At 56.7% G+C, this 19,705-nt stretch overlaps 2 protein-coding genes and 2 long non-coding RNA genes across 10 annotated transcripts in view; 2 read left to right on the top strand and 2 right to left on the bottom strand.

The window, feature by feature from the left end:
* The window catches only part of TXNL4A (thioredoxin like 4A), a 14,286-nt gene extending 7,924 nt beyond the window's left edge, over positions 1–6,362 (bottom strand). The window contains exons 1-3 of one of the 6 annotated variants that reach the window (XM_047698482.1): positions 6,041–6,259; positions 5,580–5,764; positions 4,489–4,616 (exon numbers count right to left, since the gene is read on the bottom strand). Coding sequence is in view for 5 of the 6 variants with exons in the window: in XM_047698478.1 (XP_047554434.1) it covers positions 5,580–5,732 (153 nt within the window). In the remaining variant the exon portion in view is untranslated. Of the gene's footprint in view, positions 1–4,488; positions 4,617–5,579; positions 5,997–6,040 lie in introns of those variants that run through there. The other 5 variants (XM_047698478.1, XM_047698480.1, XM_047698485.1 and 2 more) reach the window with 5 other exon arrangements.
* Positions 6,129–13,869, top strand: LOC125082650 (uncharacterized). Its single transcript, XR_007122033.1, has 5 exons — positions 6,129–6,210; positions 8,247–9,616; positions 9,802–9,978; positions 11,070–11,520; positions 13,071–13,869. It is a non-coding gene; the product is annotated as an uncharacterized LOC125082650 (long non-coding RNA).
* The window catches only part of LOC125082651 (uncharacterized), a 21,634-nt gene continuing 13,445 nt past the window's right edge, over positions 11,517–19,705 (bottom strand). The window contains exon 3 of the long non-coding RNA XR_007122034.1: positions 11,517–12,612. This is a non-coding gene — a long non-coding RNA (uncharacterized LOC125082651). The remainder of the gene's footprint in view (positions 12,613–19,705) is intronic.
* Positions 15,950–19,705, top strand: part of RBFA (ribosome binding factor A) — a 27,608-nt gene continuing 23,852 nt past the window's right edge. Inside the window, exons 1-2 of one of the 2 annotated variants that reach the window (XM_047698476.1) lie at positions 15,950–16,669; positions 18,903–18,945. In XM_047698476.1, coding sequence (XP_047554432.1) covers positions 16,413–16,669; positions 18,903–18,945 — 300 coding nt within the window. In that variant the 5' untranslated portion in view covers positions 15,950–16,412. The remainder of the gene's footprint in view (positions 16,670–18,902; positions 18,946–19,705) is intronic. The other variant, XM_047698477.1, reaches the window with a different exon arrangement.

The raw sequence follows: 19,705 nt of genomic DNA, 5'->3' as shown, positions 1-19,705 counted from the left end.
ACGAGTCATGTTCGCTGCATGAACTTCTAACAAGAAACTCGTATTTCGAAATGCAAGGAACACATTATTGTCACTAAAAATGTGTTCTGGGACAGCGTGAGCTTAACGACGTAACCCTGGGCTCGGAGAGACTGGCCTTCAGAGCTGGTGCGGTGCCACCTCCGAGGAATCGCTGTGCGGGGACCACGGCCCAGCCGGGTGGCGCCCAGAGGCCTTCCACCGACCCTCTGCCTCCCTGCGGTCTCCCTCCTCTGGAAAAGCCTCCGCTTGTCAAAGCTGAACTATTTCTACTCAACGTTTCGCACCCATTAAGGAATCCGTGCTTAACTACAACCCTGTGTATTTTTTAGAAAACTGAAAAGGAGCTAGGTGTCTACGATATTCTCTCCATTTAAAAAATGCTCACTTTGGAAAAATACAAAAGGAAGGGAAAATCCACTGTCACGTGACCAGCCCACTTTTTTAAGTGAAGTCTACCCCCAACATGGGACTCAAAGTCACGACCCCAAGACTGAGAGCCGCGTGCTCTTCTGACTGAGCCAGCCAGGTGCTCCAGCCCAGTGTTCTTCAAACAAGTTATGTAACTTAAAAATATATGACAAATAAAATTAACAGAGTATGAGTATCTTACAGTGAAAAGTGTTTCCCTTTCCCCAGACCCACATGTTCACTCATGAGGAAATCACATACGTTCTGCTTTCTCGAGCTGACGTCATCAACAAATGCCCACAGTATTTAAAAAGCTTAGAAAATCATTTTTAATGGCCACATAGTATTCCATCTGGTGAAGAGGACATTCCCCGTTCAAATCCCAACTCTCCATTTCCGAGTCTGGACAAATTACTTGGCACACCTACTTCATTGGTCGTCACAACAACTACGCTGAGGTCTGTTTCCCACCAGACAAGGTGACTGGTCTAAATGTTCAAAAACCAGAGATTACAGTCATCACCATGCTCTCCTACCATTAGACATGGTCATTGCTCCCAGTTTTGCTAGAAATGATACCAAAAGTCCTGTGGAGCATAAAACTTTGCCTACTGAAGAAGTAGGATGACTGAGTTCTTAAGGCTTTTCAAACAAGGCCAAGCTGCTTTCCAAAAGAATATCATCAGTATTAACGTTCCCCACGCCACAGTAAATACCTTCTCATCTCTGAGAAGTCTAAGTAGCAGTGTGTACTATTTTCACGTGCATGGCTCTCAAGTTCACTTAACCATTAGAATTTCCTCTTTTTAAAGTTCTTTGCCTCTCTACCCATGGGAGTCATCTTTTCAAATGGTACTTCAAACTTATTTGCATAAGTCTTCTAGATCTGAAGTAATATTTTGCCTGCTATGTTTGCAATAATTTTAATTGGTTGTTACTAGCATTTTTTAAAAGCCAAGAACTTTATGCACAAATTTCATTTCTATTATCAAGTTGTTTCTTAGTGTATATATTCTGCTGATCATTTATAACAGTTGCCCTATTGCTGGACATCTTCTCCTCCAGCAGGTCACTGACTCAGCTGTCCAGCAGCCCTTCTACAGGATGCGTCTACAAGTGAAAGTCACTCATTCGAATCAGGGAGACTGAAGGACCGCACAGGAGACCAACCACCCTTCCAGCCTTCTAAGAGAGCTCCTCCTCCAGCTAAGAACCCACGTAAAATGCTGGAAAAACATGTTCTAGACTGTCAATTGCCACTTTGTATTTTATTTCCGAGGAACCAATTCTTAGGTCATTCATGTAGAAGCCATTAAAAACCTGCATGATAACTTTATTTTCCCCAGTAGCTCTATCACAGCAACTCCTGCAAATGTTGTGATGCGCATGATGACGCTGTAAGAGTGGTGCATGATTACTGAATACGTGACCGGCTGTGTGACCAAAGTGCTCCAGAAGCGCGTTCTAGTAATTCTAGCCTCACAACTACCCTACTTAGACACTACTGTCCCTTTCTTACAGACGAGTAAAATGAGGCACAGAGACAAGTTATTTAAGATCACACAGGGAGGGGCGCCTGGGTGGCTCAGTGGGTTAAAGCCTCTGCCTTCGGCTCAGGTCATGATCCCAGGGTCCTGGGATCGAGCCCTGCATCGGGCTCTCTGCTCTGCAGGGAGCCTGCTTCCTCCTCTCTCTCTCTCTGCCTGCCTCTCTGCCTACTTGTGATCTCTCTCTGTCAAATAAATAAATAAAAAATCTTTAAAAAAAAAAAAAAAAGATCACACAGGGAGTAAGTAGCAGGAGCTAGCCTGGTCCCTGCTCCTAACCAGACTCCACACCGCCCCTCAGAGCTTGCTGCCACCTTCAAGGCGTCATACCCAGACACGCAAATCCACAGCAAACATAAGCTTCTTCCTGACTCATAAGATCTCTCATTTGACTGAACATCGACTTCCAGTAAGGTTCAATTTACTTTATGCAATGCTTAAGAATGATCGTTTAAAATCATTTCTAAAAGTTCCATACATATATTTGCACTATTTACAACTTCATGAGAACGTGTGATCACGAATCAATGATATCATTGAGGTTTTGCATATTTTAAACTCATTTGTACGAGTTTTTTTAACACAAAAAATCTAAATGTCCCAACTATTCTTTCCCATCACGGGACGAGCTGTGACAAACTGTTAGTACAAAACGGCAAGACAGGGGCGCCGGGTGGCTCAGTGGGTTAAGCCGCTGCCTTCAGCTCAGGTCATGGTCTCAGGGTCCTGGGATCGAGCCCCGCATCGGGCTCTCTGCTCGGCGGGGAACCTGCTTCCTCCTCTCTCTCTCTCTGCCTGCCTCTCTGCCTGCTTGTGATCTCTGTCAGATAAATAAATAAAATCTTTAAAAAAAAAATGGCAAGACAGCACAGAGGTACACAAAAAAGTCTCTCTTTGAGGCTGTGCATAAAATCAGCTGAACAGGGACGCCTGGGTGGTTCAGTGGCTTAAGTGGCTGCCTTCGGCTCAGGTCATGATCCCAGGATCCTTGGATCGAGTCTCACATCGGGTTCTCTGCTCAGCAGGGAGCCTCCTCTCTCTCTACCTGCTTGTGTGCTCTGGCAAATAAATAATAAAATCCTAAAGAAAAAAAAAACCCAGCTGAACAGGAAACTTTGTTATTCTCATTCTACCAAACTCCAGGCGTCTGTGAAACCGTCACGCAGATCTCTTCTGTTTTCAGTGTGGCTCAAAACACCCAGCACGAGGTGGGGGGCGAGAAGTCAACACACCACGTTCCAGGAGAAATGATCGCATCAAGTCCAGCCTAAGCAGTGGAACTTTTACTCACTCTACAACAGCTGGGGTATCCAAACAGGGCTTGTAACAATATGAGGAAGATCCCCCACTCTCTGCCATTTCTGCAGAGGGAGGTTTTTTTTTTTTTTTTTAAGATTTATTTATTTATTTGACACAGAGAGAGAGATCACAAGTAGGCAGAGAGGCAGGCAGAGGGGGAGGGGGAAGCAGGCTCCCCGCTGAGCAGAGAGCCCGATGTGGGGCTCGATCCCAGGAACCTGAGATCATGACCCGAGCCGAAGGCAGAGGCTTAACCCACTGAGCCAGGCAGGTGCCCCCAGAGGGAGATTTTTAAATGGAGAGTTAAGTTGTTCTTTGGACTAAAACCTTAAATTTCAAAAATTCCCCTTGAGCTTCCCCAAAAAGGGCTTCCAGAATCATAAACTCATATTCTGCCTTTATACTAAGAAAAAAATAAAGCAATAATCTTGGGATACATTTTAAGTTTGCATTTTTAATAACTGTACTATGTAATATTTTACTAAAACTTTATTAATATAAACAGAAATCCAAATTTTTGAACAAAAAAGAAAAATCTTAAAAAAAACAAAGAAAAACACTCAAAGTGAGCCCAGTTAAGCTATTCTTATCAATAGGTTCAATACCAAAAAAGAGAGCGTCCACTGATACAGGAATTCAGTCTGTACCCGACAGGAAGGGATGAGAAAAGAACTGTGGACTTCCACAGTTATATAATATAAAAGCTTATATTAACACACAAAATCTGTCTCCTAGCTAAGAGCATTTTGCTGGTTTTGCTCAGACGTGAAGCGACCCTGCCATCTCTCAGTACCCTGACCCTGTGCTGAGGGCAGCAGGAGCTGGTCACCACCTGGTGTTCACACCAGCAGCTGCAACTCAGGACTCAGAACACACAGCCGGGCCACAGCCAGTGCTCCTCAGAGAGGTGCTCCCAGGCAGCACTGACCTCGGCTGTGTCTGCCCTTGATCACCACAACCTAAGCAAAGGCATAAGAGAGATGTCCTGGCATCACCTCATTGATGACTTCGGACCCCAGCTGGGAGGATTCCCATGTCAGGAAACTGCTGCTCTCCCGAGTTTCCGGGATGCGCTCTCAAGCTGCTGGAGGAGGAAGGGAGCGGCTGGCAACCACAGCACACCTACTCTGATCCTGACTGCCGCTGAGGGGCTTTGAAAGTCCCATCAGAACTGCCAGGACGGCTTCTGAAAAGGGCTGTTTCTGGACCTCACCCCAGACCAGCAGAACGGGAACCTTGGAGACGCACTTCAGCAAGTATTCCAAGGGACGCTCATGATGACTGACACAGAACAGTCTCCCGTGTCCCCAGTGCCACCACCCCTGCTGCGGTCTGACTCTCCTACCAAGTAAGAGATAGTAAAAATTAGCAGTGGAAGGTCAGTTGTTTTTAAGTAAACTAACCCAATGTGGGGCTTGAATGCAGGACCGCAAGGATCTCACACTCTACGGACGAGCCCACGAGATGTCCCAGAAGGTCAGTCTTCCTGTCCTCAATGCAAGATACGCTCTTACATCCGTTCCTCTAACCCCTTATCCTCTGAGACAAAACATGGCTTCAATGTTTCCATCACTTTCACTCTTCGTTCAAGTGGCCTCTCAAATTACTTTTGGAATATCGGTGAGTTAGGTGTTTCATTAACAGCCTAATATTGGCTCTTTGTCTTGTTGCTACAATTGCAAAACCCCAAATTAAAGTTACCTCCAAACCACCATGAAGAAGCTACAGAGAAGCACGGAGCCCCGGTTACAGAACCGGCCGGCATCGGCACCGTCGCCACCACCCACGAGCCGGATGCTTGATGGGAAACACCCGGAGCCCGATTCTCTCCTCTCCTGTCGCCTCCTGCAACGCGCTGGCTCGGAGACAGGAGCCAAGCGACTTGCAGAGCATCACTTGGGGTGGACGGAAGGGCCGGGAGCAGGGGGCAGGGTTCATGCTCCGGCAGGGCGGGGGCTCCCACACCAGGAAACAAGGCACCAGGAACGCACAGTCCTCGTCCGCGAAGCTACCCAGCTCACTAGTCCCCAGGGGTGTCCTGTTCGCGACCCTGCGGCGAGGAACCGTCAACCCCTCGACACCGGGACACCACGAAGCTTCTCCCGGGAAAGGCGGAAGCTCGTGAGGACACCCCCGGGGGCCGCAGGGTAAGAACGCGGCCGGGAACCTCCTCCTCCCTCTGCCGACCGCGCCCGAACTTGGGGCGCGAACGAGACCACCGCACCTCCAAGCCCCCCGCCAGCGCGCCAAGCGGGGGGACCGGCCGCGCCCGGGTCCCAGGCCGACCGCGGGGCGCCGCGCTACCTTCTCGGCGATGCTGTAGAGCACCTCGTCCATCTTCATGCAGGTGGGGTCCCAGTCGTGCCCGAAGCGTATGACCACCACGCGGTCCTCCTCCGACAGGATGGCCTGGTCCACCTGCCAGCCGTTGTGCAGGTGCGGGAGCATGTACGACATCTCGGGGCGGGTCCGGGCGCCTGCGAGGAGAACTGCGCGCACCCGCTCCTTCCCGCGGGCTGCCGGGCACGGGGGCGCGGGCCGCGCGACACCCCGCCCGCGGCGCTCGGTCCCACGGCGGGCGGCCGGGACCCCGCTCCCCGCCGGGACCCCCGAGCTCGACCCCTGGAAGGGCGCCGGGACCTCGCGGACGCCCCGCGGACCCCAGCCCCGGCGCGGAGAACCCGTGTGGGCTGCCCTCCTCGGCTCCCGCCCCCTCCCTCCTCGCCCCGCCGCCCTCCCCGCCCCCCGGCTCCCGCCGCTCGCACCTCTGCCGACTAGAGCGTCCCGCGCCGCAGTCCTTCCGGGCGTGGACGCGTGCCGGACGCTGCGTGCGCGCCGACGTGAGCGTGCGCGTGTCCGCCGACGTGGGGGCGCGCGCCCGGCGCCGGGAGGCGCGCGACACCCGAGGCCCCGGGCTCCAGGCGGCGCGCGTGCGGTAGGTGGTCGGGGGCGAAGCCCGCGGGCTCGCGTTTCGGAGGCGCCGCGGTGGGCAGGAGGGGCCCGGCTTTACCCGACCTGTCGTCAGGCCCAGGCAGGCCCCGTCGGACAGACCCAGCCTCAGCGCGGCGCCACGGTGCCCCGGGGGTGCGGAGGGGGCAGCTGGCTGGGCGGACCAAGGAGGTGGGGTTCGCGTCCGAACTGACAGGACCCCTGGGACGGTGGTGGGGACTGGACAGAGGGGACCCCTGGGACGGGGGTGGGGACCTCCTTGGTCCGCCCAGCCAGCTGCCCCCTCCGCACCCCCGGGGCACCGTGGCGCCGCGCTGAGGCTGACGGGGCCTGCCTGGCACTGACGACAGGTCGGGTAAAGCCCCTCGTGACCACCGCGCCGACCCCTGGGGAGAGGCTGGAGGTGGACTCAGCCGAGGGCCAGTGATTTCATCAGTCCCCGCTCCGCAGCGAAGCCTCCATAAAACCCCAAGAGGTCGGCTTTTGGGTCCTTTCTGGAGACCTTCCACGCTTAGGGAACCAGAACCCTTCCTCGGGGAGCCGGCCCCAAGCTCCACGGGGACAGAAACTCGGTTGTCGGCGTCTCAGTCTCGCTGTGCGCTGTCACAGCCCCTGCGGACCTGGGAAGCAGGAGGCCGCGTCCCTGAGTTCTGTGCGCCTCTCGCGAGCTCCGAGACCCGGCCGGAAGCCCAGGGAGCGGCCTGGGGCCTGTGCGGGGCGTCGGAGGTGGGGGTGGGGCAGCCGTGGAGGACTGAGCCCTCTGCGGGAGCTGATGCCGTCTTTGGGCAGGGAGTGTCACAACTGAGTTGAACCCTTGGACACTCAGACACTCAGCTGGTACCCTGAGGACGGCGTGGAATTGAGGGCGGGCTGGGGGGCACCATGTTGGGAACTGGGCGCTCAGAACCCGAAAAGGGCCGTGGAGGAGCACTGATTGTTCTGTTGAAGACGCGCTGGTCGCAGACGTGCGCTTGTCTTCCGGCAGGCCGTGGCGAGTCAGGACGTGCCTGGCCTGTCCCTCTGCACTGGAAGGGCCCTACGGTGTATGTGAAGATCGTGCTGGACATCTGCAGAAACACTGTAATCTCATTACTGGGCAAGAATTTTTGGAAAATGAAATGCAGTTTGGCCCAAAGATCCAAGTTGTGTATATCTGGGGCGGAAGTGTGCGGAGTAGGTCTGGATCCCCTGGACCTGAAGCTCGCGGCCAGCTTTGGTGTGAAGGTGGCCGACGCACCACTGGCCGTGTCCAGCCCCACGGCCGACATGGGGATGGCCTTACTGCTGGGGGCAGCTCGCAGAGTCGCGGCAGGGAAACGGCCACTGGAGTTGCTGGTTTTCCAAGGAGTGCACATGACAGACACGTAATACCAGGCGCAATGACGTGCTCCTGTCTTCAAACTGCAAGTCTGCGCCGGGCCTGACTTCTTCACACCGAACTCAGGGCTTTGTTGCACTTGGGAACTGAAGCCACTCTCGGCAGCCCACCCGGGGCTCGAGCCCAGCTCGCCTGCACCTGGCACGGGCAGTCTGTCCAACAGCCACCATGTCCGCCCCCCACAAGCTTCCACGCGTTCCCTTGACGGCTGAAGTAATTTCAGCATCTCTGTGGAAATGCCCTTGGGGTCATTCCTTGGTCCGTCAGCATGCTGCCCTGGGGTGAAGGCCTCCAAGTGAGAAGGCAGGACCGGGCCTCTGCACCCCCTGGCCATCTCCGGGAGGGTGCCCCATCCTCCTGGTGAGCTTGGGTGTGACGGCGCTTGAGGAAGGAGGAAGCGAGAACCAGGCTCTTTGTAAGCACACGCGTGCCGACACTGACATATTTCTACCAGGAGGCCTTCCTTAACGTAAAAGAAGTTGGTGTTTTAAAGCTCTCTACCAGGACGCTCCGGTGCTGTTAGGAGGAAACTTCCATCTGTCCCTCCCTTCAGCCTAGCGGAAGCCTTCGTCTGTGGTGTGGGAAGGTGGCTTTCTGTGTGTGGTGCCGTCCCCGCTGCTCATTCTGTCCCCTGTGTATTTTAGGTCCTATGTTGGCCAGTGCGCCAGATACAGAGACATTTTCTACAAACTGGATGGGTTAGGAGGTGACCGGGGCCACTCTGGGAATCGTTAGCGTGGGCAGCAGTGGCTGTAAGATGACTCAGAGAGCCAGAGCGTTCGACACGAGGATTCTCTACCACAACAGGAGATGCAGGTAAACATTCAGAAAGTGGACCTGAAACTAACATACCATCCCTGCCTTCCGTATGGCTTGGATATAGGATCCCCCCATAAGTCACAAGACTCCCCTGCTCTTTCTCTCCAAAAAATAAGAATGATGGTCAAGAAAGCGGCTGTGCTTACCTGGGAATGTGGCTGAGACCTTTTTTTTTTAATTGAAAACATTCATCAGAAAAGAGGCTTTAATTTCTGAAGTGAAAGGGAGAAGCTGTCCATAGCACTGGGCAACTTGCCTGATCCCTTTAATACGGAAGGTCGTGTTGGCCCTCCGTGACGTGCGCGGGCTCCTTTCTCGGTCGATGCCCGGGCTTACGATCGCCTCCACACAGCGGCAGACCTGCTTGTTCTCTCTCTCTTCTTCAATGCCGCTGGCTCCGGCCCTGTCCTTTGTCCTTTCTCACCTGAAATACATATTCTATGGGGCTTCTCATTGCTGCTCTTTAACCTCCGGCCCCCCTTGCAAACCAGCCAGATGATGGACGTTGTTTACAACCTTTCAGTGGCCTCCCACTGCCTGTGGACCACATTCCCAGCTGGTGAGAAAGTCGTGGAGGCCTGGTGAGCTGGGAGATGGTGTGTCCAGCCAGCGTTTGCACCACAGACAGCGAAGAGACTTCGGGGCGATGAACACAGGCACAGAGAGAGACGCCAGGGATCTTATGTGATGGAGTGTGTGATGTGGGCACGGTATCCATCCTTCCTCGGGGCTGTCCCTTGACCCAAACACATTAGGGGAGAATTTGGGTAATTTGGAATTCTGTGTTTGTAGCGCCGTGGCAGCTGCCTGGGAACCTATAACCTCTGGGCCTTGGAATCCCTCTGAACAGCCAGCTGTTTGGGGACCAGAGCAGGGTTAGGACTGAACCAAAGCAAAACACAAAGGTTCCCTCTATCAAACCCTGGGGGCCTTGCTCCCTGTGTGAGAAGCAGCATTCTCAGGCACCCTCCGGTTCTGTTGGTATGTTTTCTGGGAAACCCAGATGCGTTTGCCCACATGGGGGTGCTCTGTGGTCCCAGAAGCAGGTGCTTGTGCTATAACTTGGACTGGGAACTACTTCCCTTCATTGATGTCCTGTCGTCACCGAGCGTATGTCTGATGGACCATCGGACTTGTACCAGGCTCTGGGGGTTCAAGGGACAAGCAGCTCCTGGCTTCAGGGAGCCCCAGTGTGGTATGAAATTCTACAGGCCCCGTGGCCTGCCCCCAGAGAACCCGGACATGCCCACAGGGTTCCCATGGATCCTGGACCCAGCAGCGACAGGCTGCATCCTTGGCTCCCTCAGAAACTCCTTCCTGGGGCAACGTGATGAATTTCTGATTAGAGAACATGGTTTTTCTTCCTTGTTCCCTTCATAGGAAATTAGAGGAGGAGGGAGCTGTTGGTGTCACTTATCGAGAGTCTGGATGACCTGCTTCGGTGATTGGACTCCGTGCTGTTGGCTATGAGCCTGACGTCCCAGACCCAGAGGCTGGCTGGGAAGAGGGAGCTGAGTCTGATGGAGCCCACGGCCATGGTCATCAGCGTGGGCAAAGGTACAGGTCTCTGCTGAGCGCGGGCTGCGGGGCTGGACGGTCATGTGGGAAGAAACACCCTGGCCGTCAGCACCTCTGATCTGCTTTCCTCCTGATGGCCACGGCGAACGAAAGTCCACGTACACTGCGGGGGCGGAGGGGGTTCTAATGCGAGGGAGTCTCCCTCCTGGTCGGAGGTGTTTCTGATTTTTGTTTCCATGTGGTTTTGAAACTCGAATTAGTAACAAGAGGATGAGAATGATACAGTCATGGCTTTCACAGCCCGCTTTGGACAGCTCCTCCGGGGAGAGGCATTACAGTTTGGTTTTCCAGGTGTAATTAAGCAGTATTTATGAAGATGAATTTTCTAAGCCTTCACTTTAAAAAATAAGTAACTTAGTTTGGTTTTTGACATTTATATAGCGCTTTGTGCTTCCATACAAGATGTGGTTGCGTGTGCTGCAGGTTGTTAGGTGTGTGTTTATTATAAAGAACCAAGGATCCGTGCTGCTGTCAGACATGCAAGCCAGGCACCTCTGTGGGGCTCTGGGCCAGAAGACACGTGACACCTGGGGCTACCAAGAGCCACCACATCTCATCCGTAAAATGAGGAGAACAGTGTTTGCCACCTGAGATTGTAATTTATAAGAAATATGTATTTGGTCATTCAGTTGTGGTCTTCATCCACAGTTCCTGGCTCTCTGCTCCCCAAACCCTCCAAACTTCCCAAGTGTTGAGACTGACAAAGGTGTCTTTTGCTAATGAAGGTGACTTTTGGAACCCCGTCACTCAAGGGCGGGGGCTGCTGCTACCAGGAGGTCCAACCATGTGATCAGAGGGTTGGAACTTTCCACCCCATGCCTGACCTCTGGGGAGGGGAAAGGGTCTGGGCATTCAATCAGCCAGTGGCCAATGATTTAATCCATCGTGGCCATGCAAAGAAGCCTCCATAAAACCCAAAAGGACTGGGTTTGGAAGCTTCTGGGCTGGCAAACTCTCAGAGACTGAGATGAGCGGCTGTCAGGAGAGGGCATGGAAACGCCACACCCTTTCCCGCGGACCTGTCCCCGGGCACATCTCTGTCTGGCTGCTGACTCTCACCCTTTAACCAGCAGGTCACCGTGAGCCCTTCCTGCGTTCTGTGAGCCGCTGCAGCAGATTCAGGAGGAGGTCACTGGAATAGCCAGTCTGCAGCTGGTCGGTCAGAAGCCCGAGTCCCAGCCGGGGACTTCCGAAGAGTGTCTGAATTCGGGGGCAGGAGGGCGTCTTACAGGACTGAGTCCTTAACCTGTGGGATCGGATGCTGTGTCCAAGGTAGACAGTGTCAAAACTGAGTTGAATTCTCCGACACCCTGCTGGTATCCCAAAGACTGCTTAGCCTTGAACATGTGGGAATCTCTCTCTCTCTACCCCATGCAGGAACTGGGTCCAGGAACCCTAAAAGAGCTGGTGCCGGAAGATGAGAAGACCGCACGGGGCTGAGCTAATATGCTTGAGGGTTCAATGAAAATTCAGACCCTCTAGGTGAACAGGAAGGACCAGCTTCCGCAACGTCAGAGGCTGGTGAGTGTGCTCAAGATGCTGGGAAAACAGCCCAGAAAAGGGTGTGGGACGCGGCTTCTCCAGCCGCAGCCCCTGCACACCAGGGACGCTCTGTGTCCTGACCCTCGGGCCTGCCCCGACGGTCAGCCATCAGGAGGCCACTCATCAGGCTCCTTGCTGGTCTCTGCCTCTAGGAAAGGTTTTCTTCTCAGCTTCTGCCCTTCTGAATTTGAAATGACAGTTGTGGATTGTGGTGGCTTCGTTTTTAAAGTGTGTTTGCAGCAGCCTGGGGCTGGGTCCCTGACCTGGGGAGGCGCTGTGTAGTGTGAGACCGGCCCGGGCCTGAGGACAGACGAACCTGGGTTGATCGGTTAGGAGCTGTGTGGCCTGGCGTCAGGCCTCAGTTCCTCCCGTGTGAGACGCACAGGCTTTGCCAGCTTCTTGGAGGGTTCAGCGGGCGAGCTGTGCGCGGGGCGAGCTGTGCGCGGGGCTCAGTGCTCCGCCTGGCCCCGGGCCGGCTCCGCACGTCTGGTGAGGAACCAGCAGAATGAAGCTCCTGGTCAGCCGCTGGCATGATCGAGACGGGCCTGCAGTAGCAGTGACGGTGACCACAGCGTCCCTCCCGGGTCCTGCCCGACCGTAGTGATGCAGAGGCCTCGTCCCGTTAACTCAGGTCTGTCGGTGCATCAGGATGCGCTGGTGGAACTCTCCAGACCGGGGCCATCAAAGCGGTGGCGCTGGACGCGGCGCGCTGCAGCCCCTGCCCGGTGAGCGAGCCGGGCAGGACGGCCGTCTCTCCCGAGGCTCCACACAGTCACTGCTCTCTGCCCCTGGCAGCCGTTAAGCCACAGACCGGGGGGTCTGGGCCGTGCAGGGGCCCGGGCAGGCCTCCGCCAGCCGGTCCGGTTCTGCAGAAGGCCGGACGTCTGCGTGGGGGGGCTCCGGGCTCTCGGGCGGCGGCCCCTGCGGGGGGCGGGCCGGCCTGGCTCCTGTCCAGCCAGAGCACCCTCGCCTTACCCGGTGGCCCTGGTTTGCCTCCCGGAGCCTCAGAGCCGCCACCCCGGCTCCGTGCGTCTGAGCTTGTCTCAGGTCCTTCCGTTGCAGCCCAGACGGCTGCGATTCTGGCGCTCTGGTCCAGGAGGTCCTCTGAGGACGTGCCCCGGGACCCGCGCACGGCCGTGTTGTGGTCTGAGCCCGCGAGCGCGTTCCTCGGCCCGCGCTGCTGGCAGGCCCGTTCGCACGCAGCGTGTTAGGTTTTTAGTCAGCAAAAATCGAAATTGTTCCCTCAACTGTCTTTTATGTGTGGAATTTTACATTTATTTCTGCCCAACTTGCTTCTGTGTCTTGTTTTAAGGACATTTTATTTTTATTTAAGGATTTTAGTTATTTGTCAGAGAGAGAGAGCGCGCGAGAGCACGCACAAGCGAGGGGTGGGCAGGGGGGGAAGCAGGCTCCCCGCTGAGCAGGGGGCCCGACGCGGGGCTCCATCCCAGGACCCCAGGACTGTGACCGGAGCTGCAGGCAGACACTTGACCGACTGAGTCACACGGGCGCCCTGTTTATTTTTTCAGGGAGAGAGAGGGAGCCTCACGTACACACAGGGCCCACCGACGGAGCCACGCAGGCGCTCATGTTTCTGTGTGTGACCGGGGACTGGGGTCTTCGTCATGTCGTTTACCTTGAATCTTGGTGTCGTTCGTTAAGGTGACGGTTCCCAGGTTTGATTCCCCCAGCTTTGTGTCTAGTAAGCAAATTACTGTCCATTGGAAGTCTGACGTTACAACCAAATTTAATACCTAACTTTACCAAGACTGACCACAGAACTTACATTTCTGAAAAAAAAGCTTATTTAGCATGCTTTCTCAGAATGTGGTCTGGAGACCCTCTGAGGGGTCTGTACAGTCGCCGTTATCTTCACTGAATGTATGTGCTACCTCCTCATGGATGGTTCAGTGCACCTGCGGGCAGCGTCGCCGACAACTAATGCAATGCGTGTTGCTCTACTAATATTTCTTTAATCTCCAATACAATAAATGTTGACAGATAAAACCCATAAAAACAATGTTTTTTGTGGTTCTCAGTTTTAAGAGTGTAAAGAAGGGTGCCTGGGTGGCTCAGTCAGTTGAGCATCTGCCTCCTGGGATCGGGCCCCAGTGGGGCTCCCTGCTCAGTGGGGAGTCTCCTTCTCCCTCTTCCCCTTACTTGTTCCCTCCCAAATAAATAAATAAAATCTTAAAAAACTTAAAGAAGTGTATAAAGAAGTCCTGGGGTACATGGCTGGCTCAGTTGGTAGTATGTGCAATTCCTGACCTCAGGGTTTTGAGTTCAGGCCCCACACTGGGCATGCAGACTACTTAAAAAAAAAAAAAAGAAAAAGAAAATTTAACAAAAAAAAGATTGACCTGGGGCGCCTGGGTGGCTCAGTGGGTTAAAGCCTCTGCCTTCGGCTCAGGTCATGATCCCAGAGTCCTGGGATTGAGCCTTGCATCAGGCTCTCTGCTCGGCAGGGAGCCTGCTTCCTCCTCTCTCTCTCTGCCTGCCTGTCTGCCTACTTGTGATCTCTGTCTGTCGAATAAATAAATAAAATCTTAAAAAAAAAAAAAAAAAGATTGACCTAAGAGTGTACCTGAGACCAAATGTTTGAGAACCACTAGTGTAGAACAGAAGAGTGTCAGTAACCCGTAAGAAGCACGAGCATTTTAGACGTTGTCAACTCACTCAGAAACCTAGAAGCTCGGGGCTCACCTGCTGCGAGTAAGCTTTTTTGGTGGCTTCACTAACAAGTCACAGGGCAAGTCCAGGGGTCTACCCCAAAGGTCGTCAGTGTCATCCTGTTACCTCAATACCAACAACACTGCTGTTGCAATGTTGTGCTGGTGCGGTTCAGGTTCGTCTGGCCTTGACACCAAATTCTGTGGGCGGCCTGTTGCAGGACTCCGGTGCTTCTGAGTCTGAGTCGTGGGATCACCTCCTGCTGAGACTGGTGTCCCACTAGTGCTGCTGGATGGTAGGGCCCACCTCCTCACTGGCAGGGCAGGAGCGCTCTTCTGAATAGTTCCCACCCTTGCTAAGGGTGTTACAGGCTCTGCCTCACTTGGGTCAGGCCTGGGGGCAAGGACGGTCAGGGCGCATTGACATAAATTACAAGTGTCCCCAGAGAATTTCTGCAGGTTTGGGGTCCCTAAGATTCCTAGAGGATGGAGGCTGACTGCAGCGTGTGGGCTTTGGCCTTTGTATTCAAACAGTCAAGAGGTGGGGCGCCGGGGGGGGGCTCAGTGGTTAAAACCTCTGCCTTCGCTCAGGTCATGATCCCAGGGTCCTGGGATGGAGCCCCGCATCGGGCGCTCTGCTCAGCCGGGAGCCTGCTTCCCCCTCCCTCTGGCTGCCTCCCTGCCTACTTGTGATCTCTCCCTCTCTGTCAAATACATAAAATTTTTAAAAATCTTTAAAAAAGTCAAGAGGGGACGCCTGGGTGGCTCAGTTGGTTAAGCAGCTGCCTTCGGCTCAGGTCATGATCCCAGCGTCCTGGGATCGAGTCCCACATCGGGCTCCTTGCTCGTCAGGGAGCCTGCTTCTCCCTCTGCCTCTGCCTGCCATTCTGTCTGCCTGTGCTTCCTCTCTCTCTCTGACAAATAAATAAATAAAATCTTAAAAAAAAAAAAAAAAAAGCCAAGAGGCTCTGCCGGGTCAGGTTGCTGCCCTCTCCTCGTGCTGGTGGCTAGGGTCAGCGTCCGTGTTTGAGACCCCCTGCTGCCCTTCGAACACTTCCTTCTTTCTCTGGGCTGAGTCCCCTCCTCTCCCTTCTCCGAGGTCTGATTCCAGGAACGCCGCTACTCGCCACAGGGAGACGAGCACCTGCGTCACGGAACCCCAAGGGCCTCTTCTGCTGGCCGGGCCGGTGTCGTGGGAGCCGCCCCGTGGCGAGCTGTTGTGTGCCGAGAGCCCGGGTGTGGCCGGGACGCTCGGGCTCGCCCCCACGTACTGGGGTCTGAGGAGGGGCGGTGCCCTGAGACCACCACAGCCTCCCGTCCGACCGGAACGTGGAGTCGAGACACCCGGCAACCAGGGACGCGCCCTTCGGTGAAGCCGCGCCCCGAGGGCCGCCCGTGGGCGCCGAGAGCGTCCCCGTGGCCCTCCTGGGCCCGCCGAAGCTCTACGGGGCTGGTCAGTGCGCGGTCGGCTCAGGGAGAATTTTTTTGCGCCATTACTGGAGCCGGCCCGCAGCCCGGTTAGGTTTTCTTTAGGCCGCGGGGGCCCGGCGGGCTCGGTCGGAGGCTGTCGGGGGTCACGGAAAGGGACGGTAACGCCGGCCGCCGCGGGAGCGCGGGTCACGGAAGCGGACGGGAGCGCGGTCCGCCGAGAGCCTGCTCCGCGCGCCATTCGCTCCCGAGGGGTCGCCCCGCAGAGCCGGCGGCCGGCGTCCCGTCCCCACGCCCGCCGCTGGGTGAACCCCGGGCTGGTCCGCACCTCCCGGGGCCGCCTTCCCTCCTGCCGCGGGCGCCAGCGTCCCTGATCCTCCGACCCGCCGGCGCCAGCGTCCGCGCGTCACGTTCGCGCCGGGCCTGCGGCCCCGGGGGTGCGGCCTGCAGCGGCGCGGGGCGTCGAGCCGGGTGGGGTCCCGCAGTCCCGGGGCTGCCTCCCTCCCGCCGCACGGGCGGCTGCGGAGGCTCCGGGAGCCCTGGCTCTCCCGCACCTCGCCTCCCCGCCCTCCGCAGCCGCAGCCGCCCTGCCCCGCGCCGCGCGTCGGACGGACCCGCGGGAGCTCCCACCGCCCTCCGGGCCTGCAGGCCCCGCCCCCCGACGTCGCCCCGCGCGCCCCGGCCTCTAGACCCCGCCCCGCCCTGTGCGCACCTCGCGTGAGGGGTCGTCGCCCCGCCCCGACGTCGCTGCGTACGCGGGTCGCCCGGCGCCGGATGACCCCGCGCGCCGCATTCACTTCCCGCCGCGTGCTTCCGCCTGGTCCCACAGCCCCGCCCCGCGTCGCCCTTGCCCGCTCTGCCGCCGCAGCCATGTGGGCGGTCACGCCCCGCCGGTGCGGGTTTCGCGAGGGGCTCCGGGCGTTCCTCCGCGGTGGCCACGTGGCTCTCCCTCCGGGCGGGGCGCGGGCCCTGCGCGGCTCGCCGGTCTCCTGCGGCAAGAACCTACTCAAGAAATTCGCTTCGAAAACCAAGTAATGCGCACCGTGCGCGGGGGCGCTGGGGGTGGGGGCGGTGCCCTTGTGGCGGAGGGGGCGGTGCCCTTGTGGCGGAGGGCGACTAACTTCAGGTTGGGGGGGGCAGGACGCAGGACGCAGCTGCGGGGGATTTGTCCACTGTGGAGGGGGACGCTCCGCGGGGCGGGGCGGGGTTCCCGCGGTAAGGGTTGGGGTTCCCGCGGGGCGGGGCGGGGTTCCCGGGGGGAACAGGTCCGCGGGGCGGGGGCGGGGCTCACGGGGGGCGGGCTTGGGCGGCGGGGGCGGAGTCCAGGGGCGAGGACGGGGTTCCGGGTGGGGGGAGTAGGTCCGCGGAGCGGGGGTGGGTCCGCGGGGGCGGGAGCCCGGTCGCGGCGCGGGGTCGGCGCACGTCGGCAGCCCCGCTCCGGCTCGTTGGGTCGCGGTGGCCGAAGAGCTGCCAGTAATGACGCTCGTCGCTGTTTGACGCGGGTCCGGTTTCCCGCCCGCCTGCTTCCCGAGAGCAGTTCTCGCGGGGGCGGGGCTCGTCGTAGGGGAGCCCGGGAGCGGCTCTGTGCGCCGGAGCGCCTGGCGCGGGCTCGGGGGTCCCAAGGGAGAGGGTCCCTGCGCTGCCGTCTGCGGCCTCTCCCGCCGCAGACCGGTTTTCCGAGACGGCTTCCTGGTGGCCGCGGCGGTGGGGGGAGCAGCGTCCCGGGGACTGGAGCCCTGTTCCCGCCGCAGGGCCCCTCCGGGACCGCGTCCCGCCGAGCCGGCCGTCAGGCCCTCTGGACCCGGCTTCGGTGCCCCGCGGCCCGGGGGGTTGCGCGCGCGCCGCGTGTGGGGTTGCAGGACTTCTCGTGCTCCTGCCACGGAGCCTGCGTCGGGCGGTCGCTTCGGGCCCAGGCGGCTGCCCGAGGTCGCGTCTGTCGGGCGCACCCGTGTCGAGCTCCCCAGCCCGTGGCTCCCTATCTGCTCTAGGGGACGCCCCGCAGGCAGCCGCATGGGGTGGTGGGTCGTGCTCCGGCGTGTGTGCGGGTCTGCGACCGCGGAGCGGGTCTTGTCCTGCGGGCGCTTACGTGCGCGTGGACGTCGCGTGTCCAGCCAGTAACCCTGCTGCGCTCGGGTTGTCTTTGACCTCTAGGAGCTCTCTGGTTAGGGTCTCTACTCTGCCACACTCATCGTTTCGGGGTTTGTGGTGGCTTTTAAGTCTAAAAACTTTTTTTTCCCTTAAGGTTTGTTAGAGATGGAGCGGGAGCGGTGGGGAGGGGCAGAGGCAGAAGCAGGCTCCCCGCTGAGCAGACAGCCCGAGGGGGCTCGACCCCAGGACCAGGGATCATGAACTGAGCCCAAGGCAGACGCTTCACTGATGGAGCCACCCAGGCGCCCCTAAAAACATTTTTTTTACCAGTTTCTCTCCCAGCCCTGCAGTCAGCAGTTCTCTGAGAAGCTCTGTTACTGCTGGACGTCATCAGAAATGATCATCTGGGGGCGCCTGCCGGGCTCAGTGCGTTAATCCTCTACCTTAGGCTCAGGTCATGATCTCAGGGTCCTGGGATCGGGCCCCGCATCGGGCTCTCTGCTTAGCGGGGAGCCTGCTTCCCACCCCCCCCCCCTGCCTGCCTCTCTGCCTATTTGCGATCTGTCAAATAAATAAATAAAATCTTAAATTTAAAAAAATGATAACCTGAGAGCTGGGGTGTCTGTCTCTTAGGCTTTGTCAGCTGACAAAGCAGAAAATGCATTTTTGTTAACTCTGCACGTACTCTCGCCTGCAAAGGTCTCTGTATGTGTCAGATACTCAGGGACACTGGAGTCCACACTGATGTCCAGCCCCAGTCCACACCCAGGGCTCGTGCAGCTAGCTTTCCTTGCTTACCTGTAATCTCTCAGCGAAGCAGTGACTGCTCCCCCATCACCACCCGCTGTCCTCGTCCAGCCCAGCCAGTGTGGGGCCGCACACCCCGCGTATGGGGCTCGCCTGCGGTTTCGCAGGTGTTCTGAGGTGCTCTCTCCGCTTTCGGGATTGGAGGTAGACCTTGAGTAAACACTAGAAGGTTGAACTAAAATTGTCTTTAAAATCATCTCCCCCACAGTCCCTGTTGTTGATTAGAATTCGGAATTTCTTAGTCCTCTGGTAACATCCATTTCTGTGCCAAGTTTAGCCCTTTTGGAAGGATGGTGGTATCGTACTGTTGAGTTGACACGTATTTTCCTTAATTTGCCACCAGTGTCATCGTTCTGTTTCTCCCCATAGAAAGAAGTTTTGGTACGAAGGTCCTTCCTTGGGCTCTCACTTGGTAAGTGCCGGGCGGCTTCAAGGGGCTGCTTCAGGCTCTGGTGGGTGTAGGCTTCCAGAAGTGGGCAGAGCCCCAGCCTGGCAGTCCTTCCATTTCCACATCTGAGGACTCCAGGTCTGCGGGGGTGGTACTAGAGACACTGCCAGTGTGAATTTTTACTTCTTAGAAGAGTTTATTTATTTGAGAGAGGGGAGAGAGTGTGAGTGAGCAGGGGCAGGGGCAGAGAGAGAGACAGGGAGAGAATCCCAGACAGACTCCCCGCTACGCATCAAGCCCAACTTCAGGTCTCCATGTCACAACCCTGAAGTCACGACCAGAACCAAAACCAAGAGTCGGACGCTCAGCCAAGTCACCAGGGGCCCTTTAAAGAAAATTATTCTGCAGTATTCTGGAATGTCGTCTGTGTTATCAAATAGTAACGTGGAAACGTCCACTTGGTGTTAGCATCCGTGCGTGCGGATAGACTGTGGGAGTTTATGTACTAAGTGGCTTTTGTTAGAAAAAGTTCATTGTATGTTAACCCTGAATTGTTTAAGAAGGAGAATGTCATACTATGTAAGATTTTTTAGATGCAGATACACGTACTGATAGTACTTTTAACTTGGGGGGACGCTAGGTAACGTCTAGGAGCCAGGTCTGTAGACTGCATCGTCATGAGCTGAGACGGCTGAGAGTAACGCCGGCTTCTCGTTAATGCAAGCGTGCAGTCCTCCCCAGCCCCCTTCTTGTCAGTTAGAGCAAGTTTCATGCGCAGTCGTGA

The sequence above is a fragment of the Lutra lutra genome, chromosome 12 (assembly GCF_902655055.1).
Source record: "Lutra lutra chromosome 12, mLutLut1.2, whole genome shotgun sequence".
Classification (NCBI taxonomy): Eukaryota; Metazoa; Chordata; class Mammalia; order Carnivora; family Mustelidae; genus Lutra; species Lutra lutra.
Note: the sequence above shows the minus strand (reverse complement) of the source record. Positions and strands in the feature narration are given on the sequence as shown.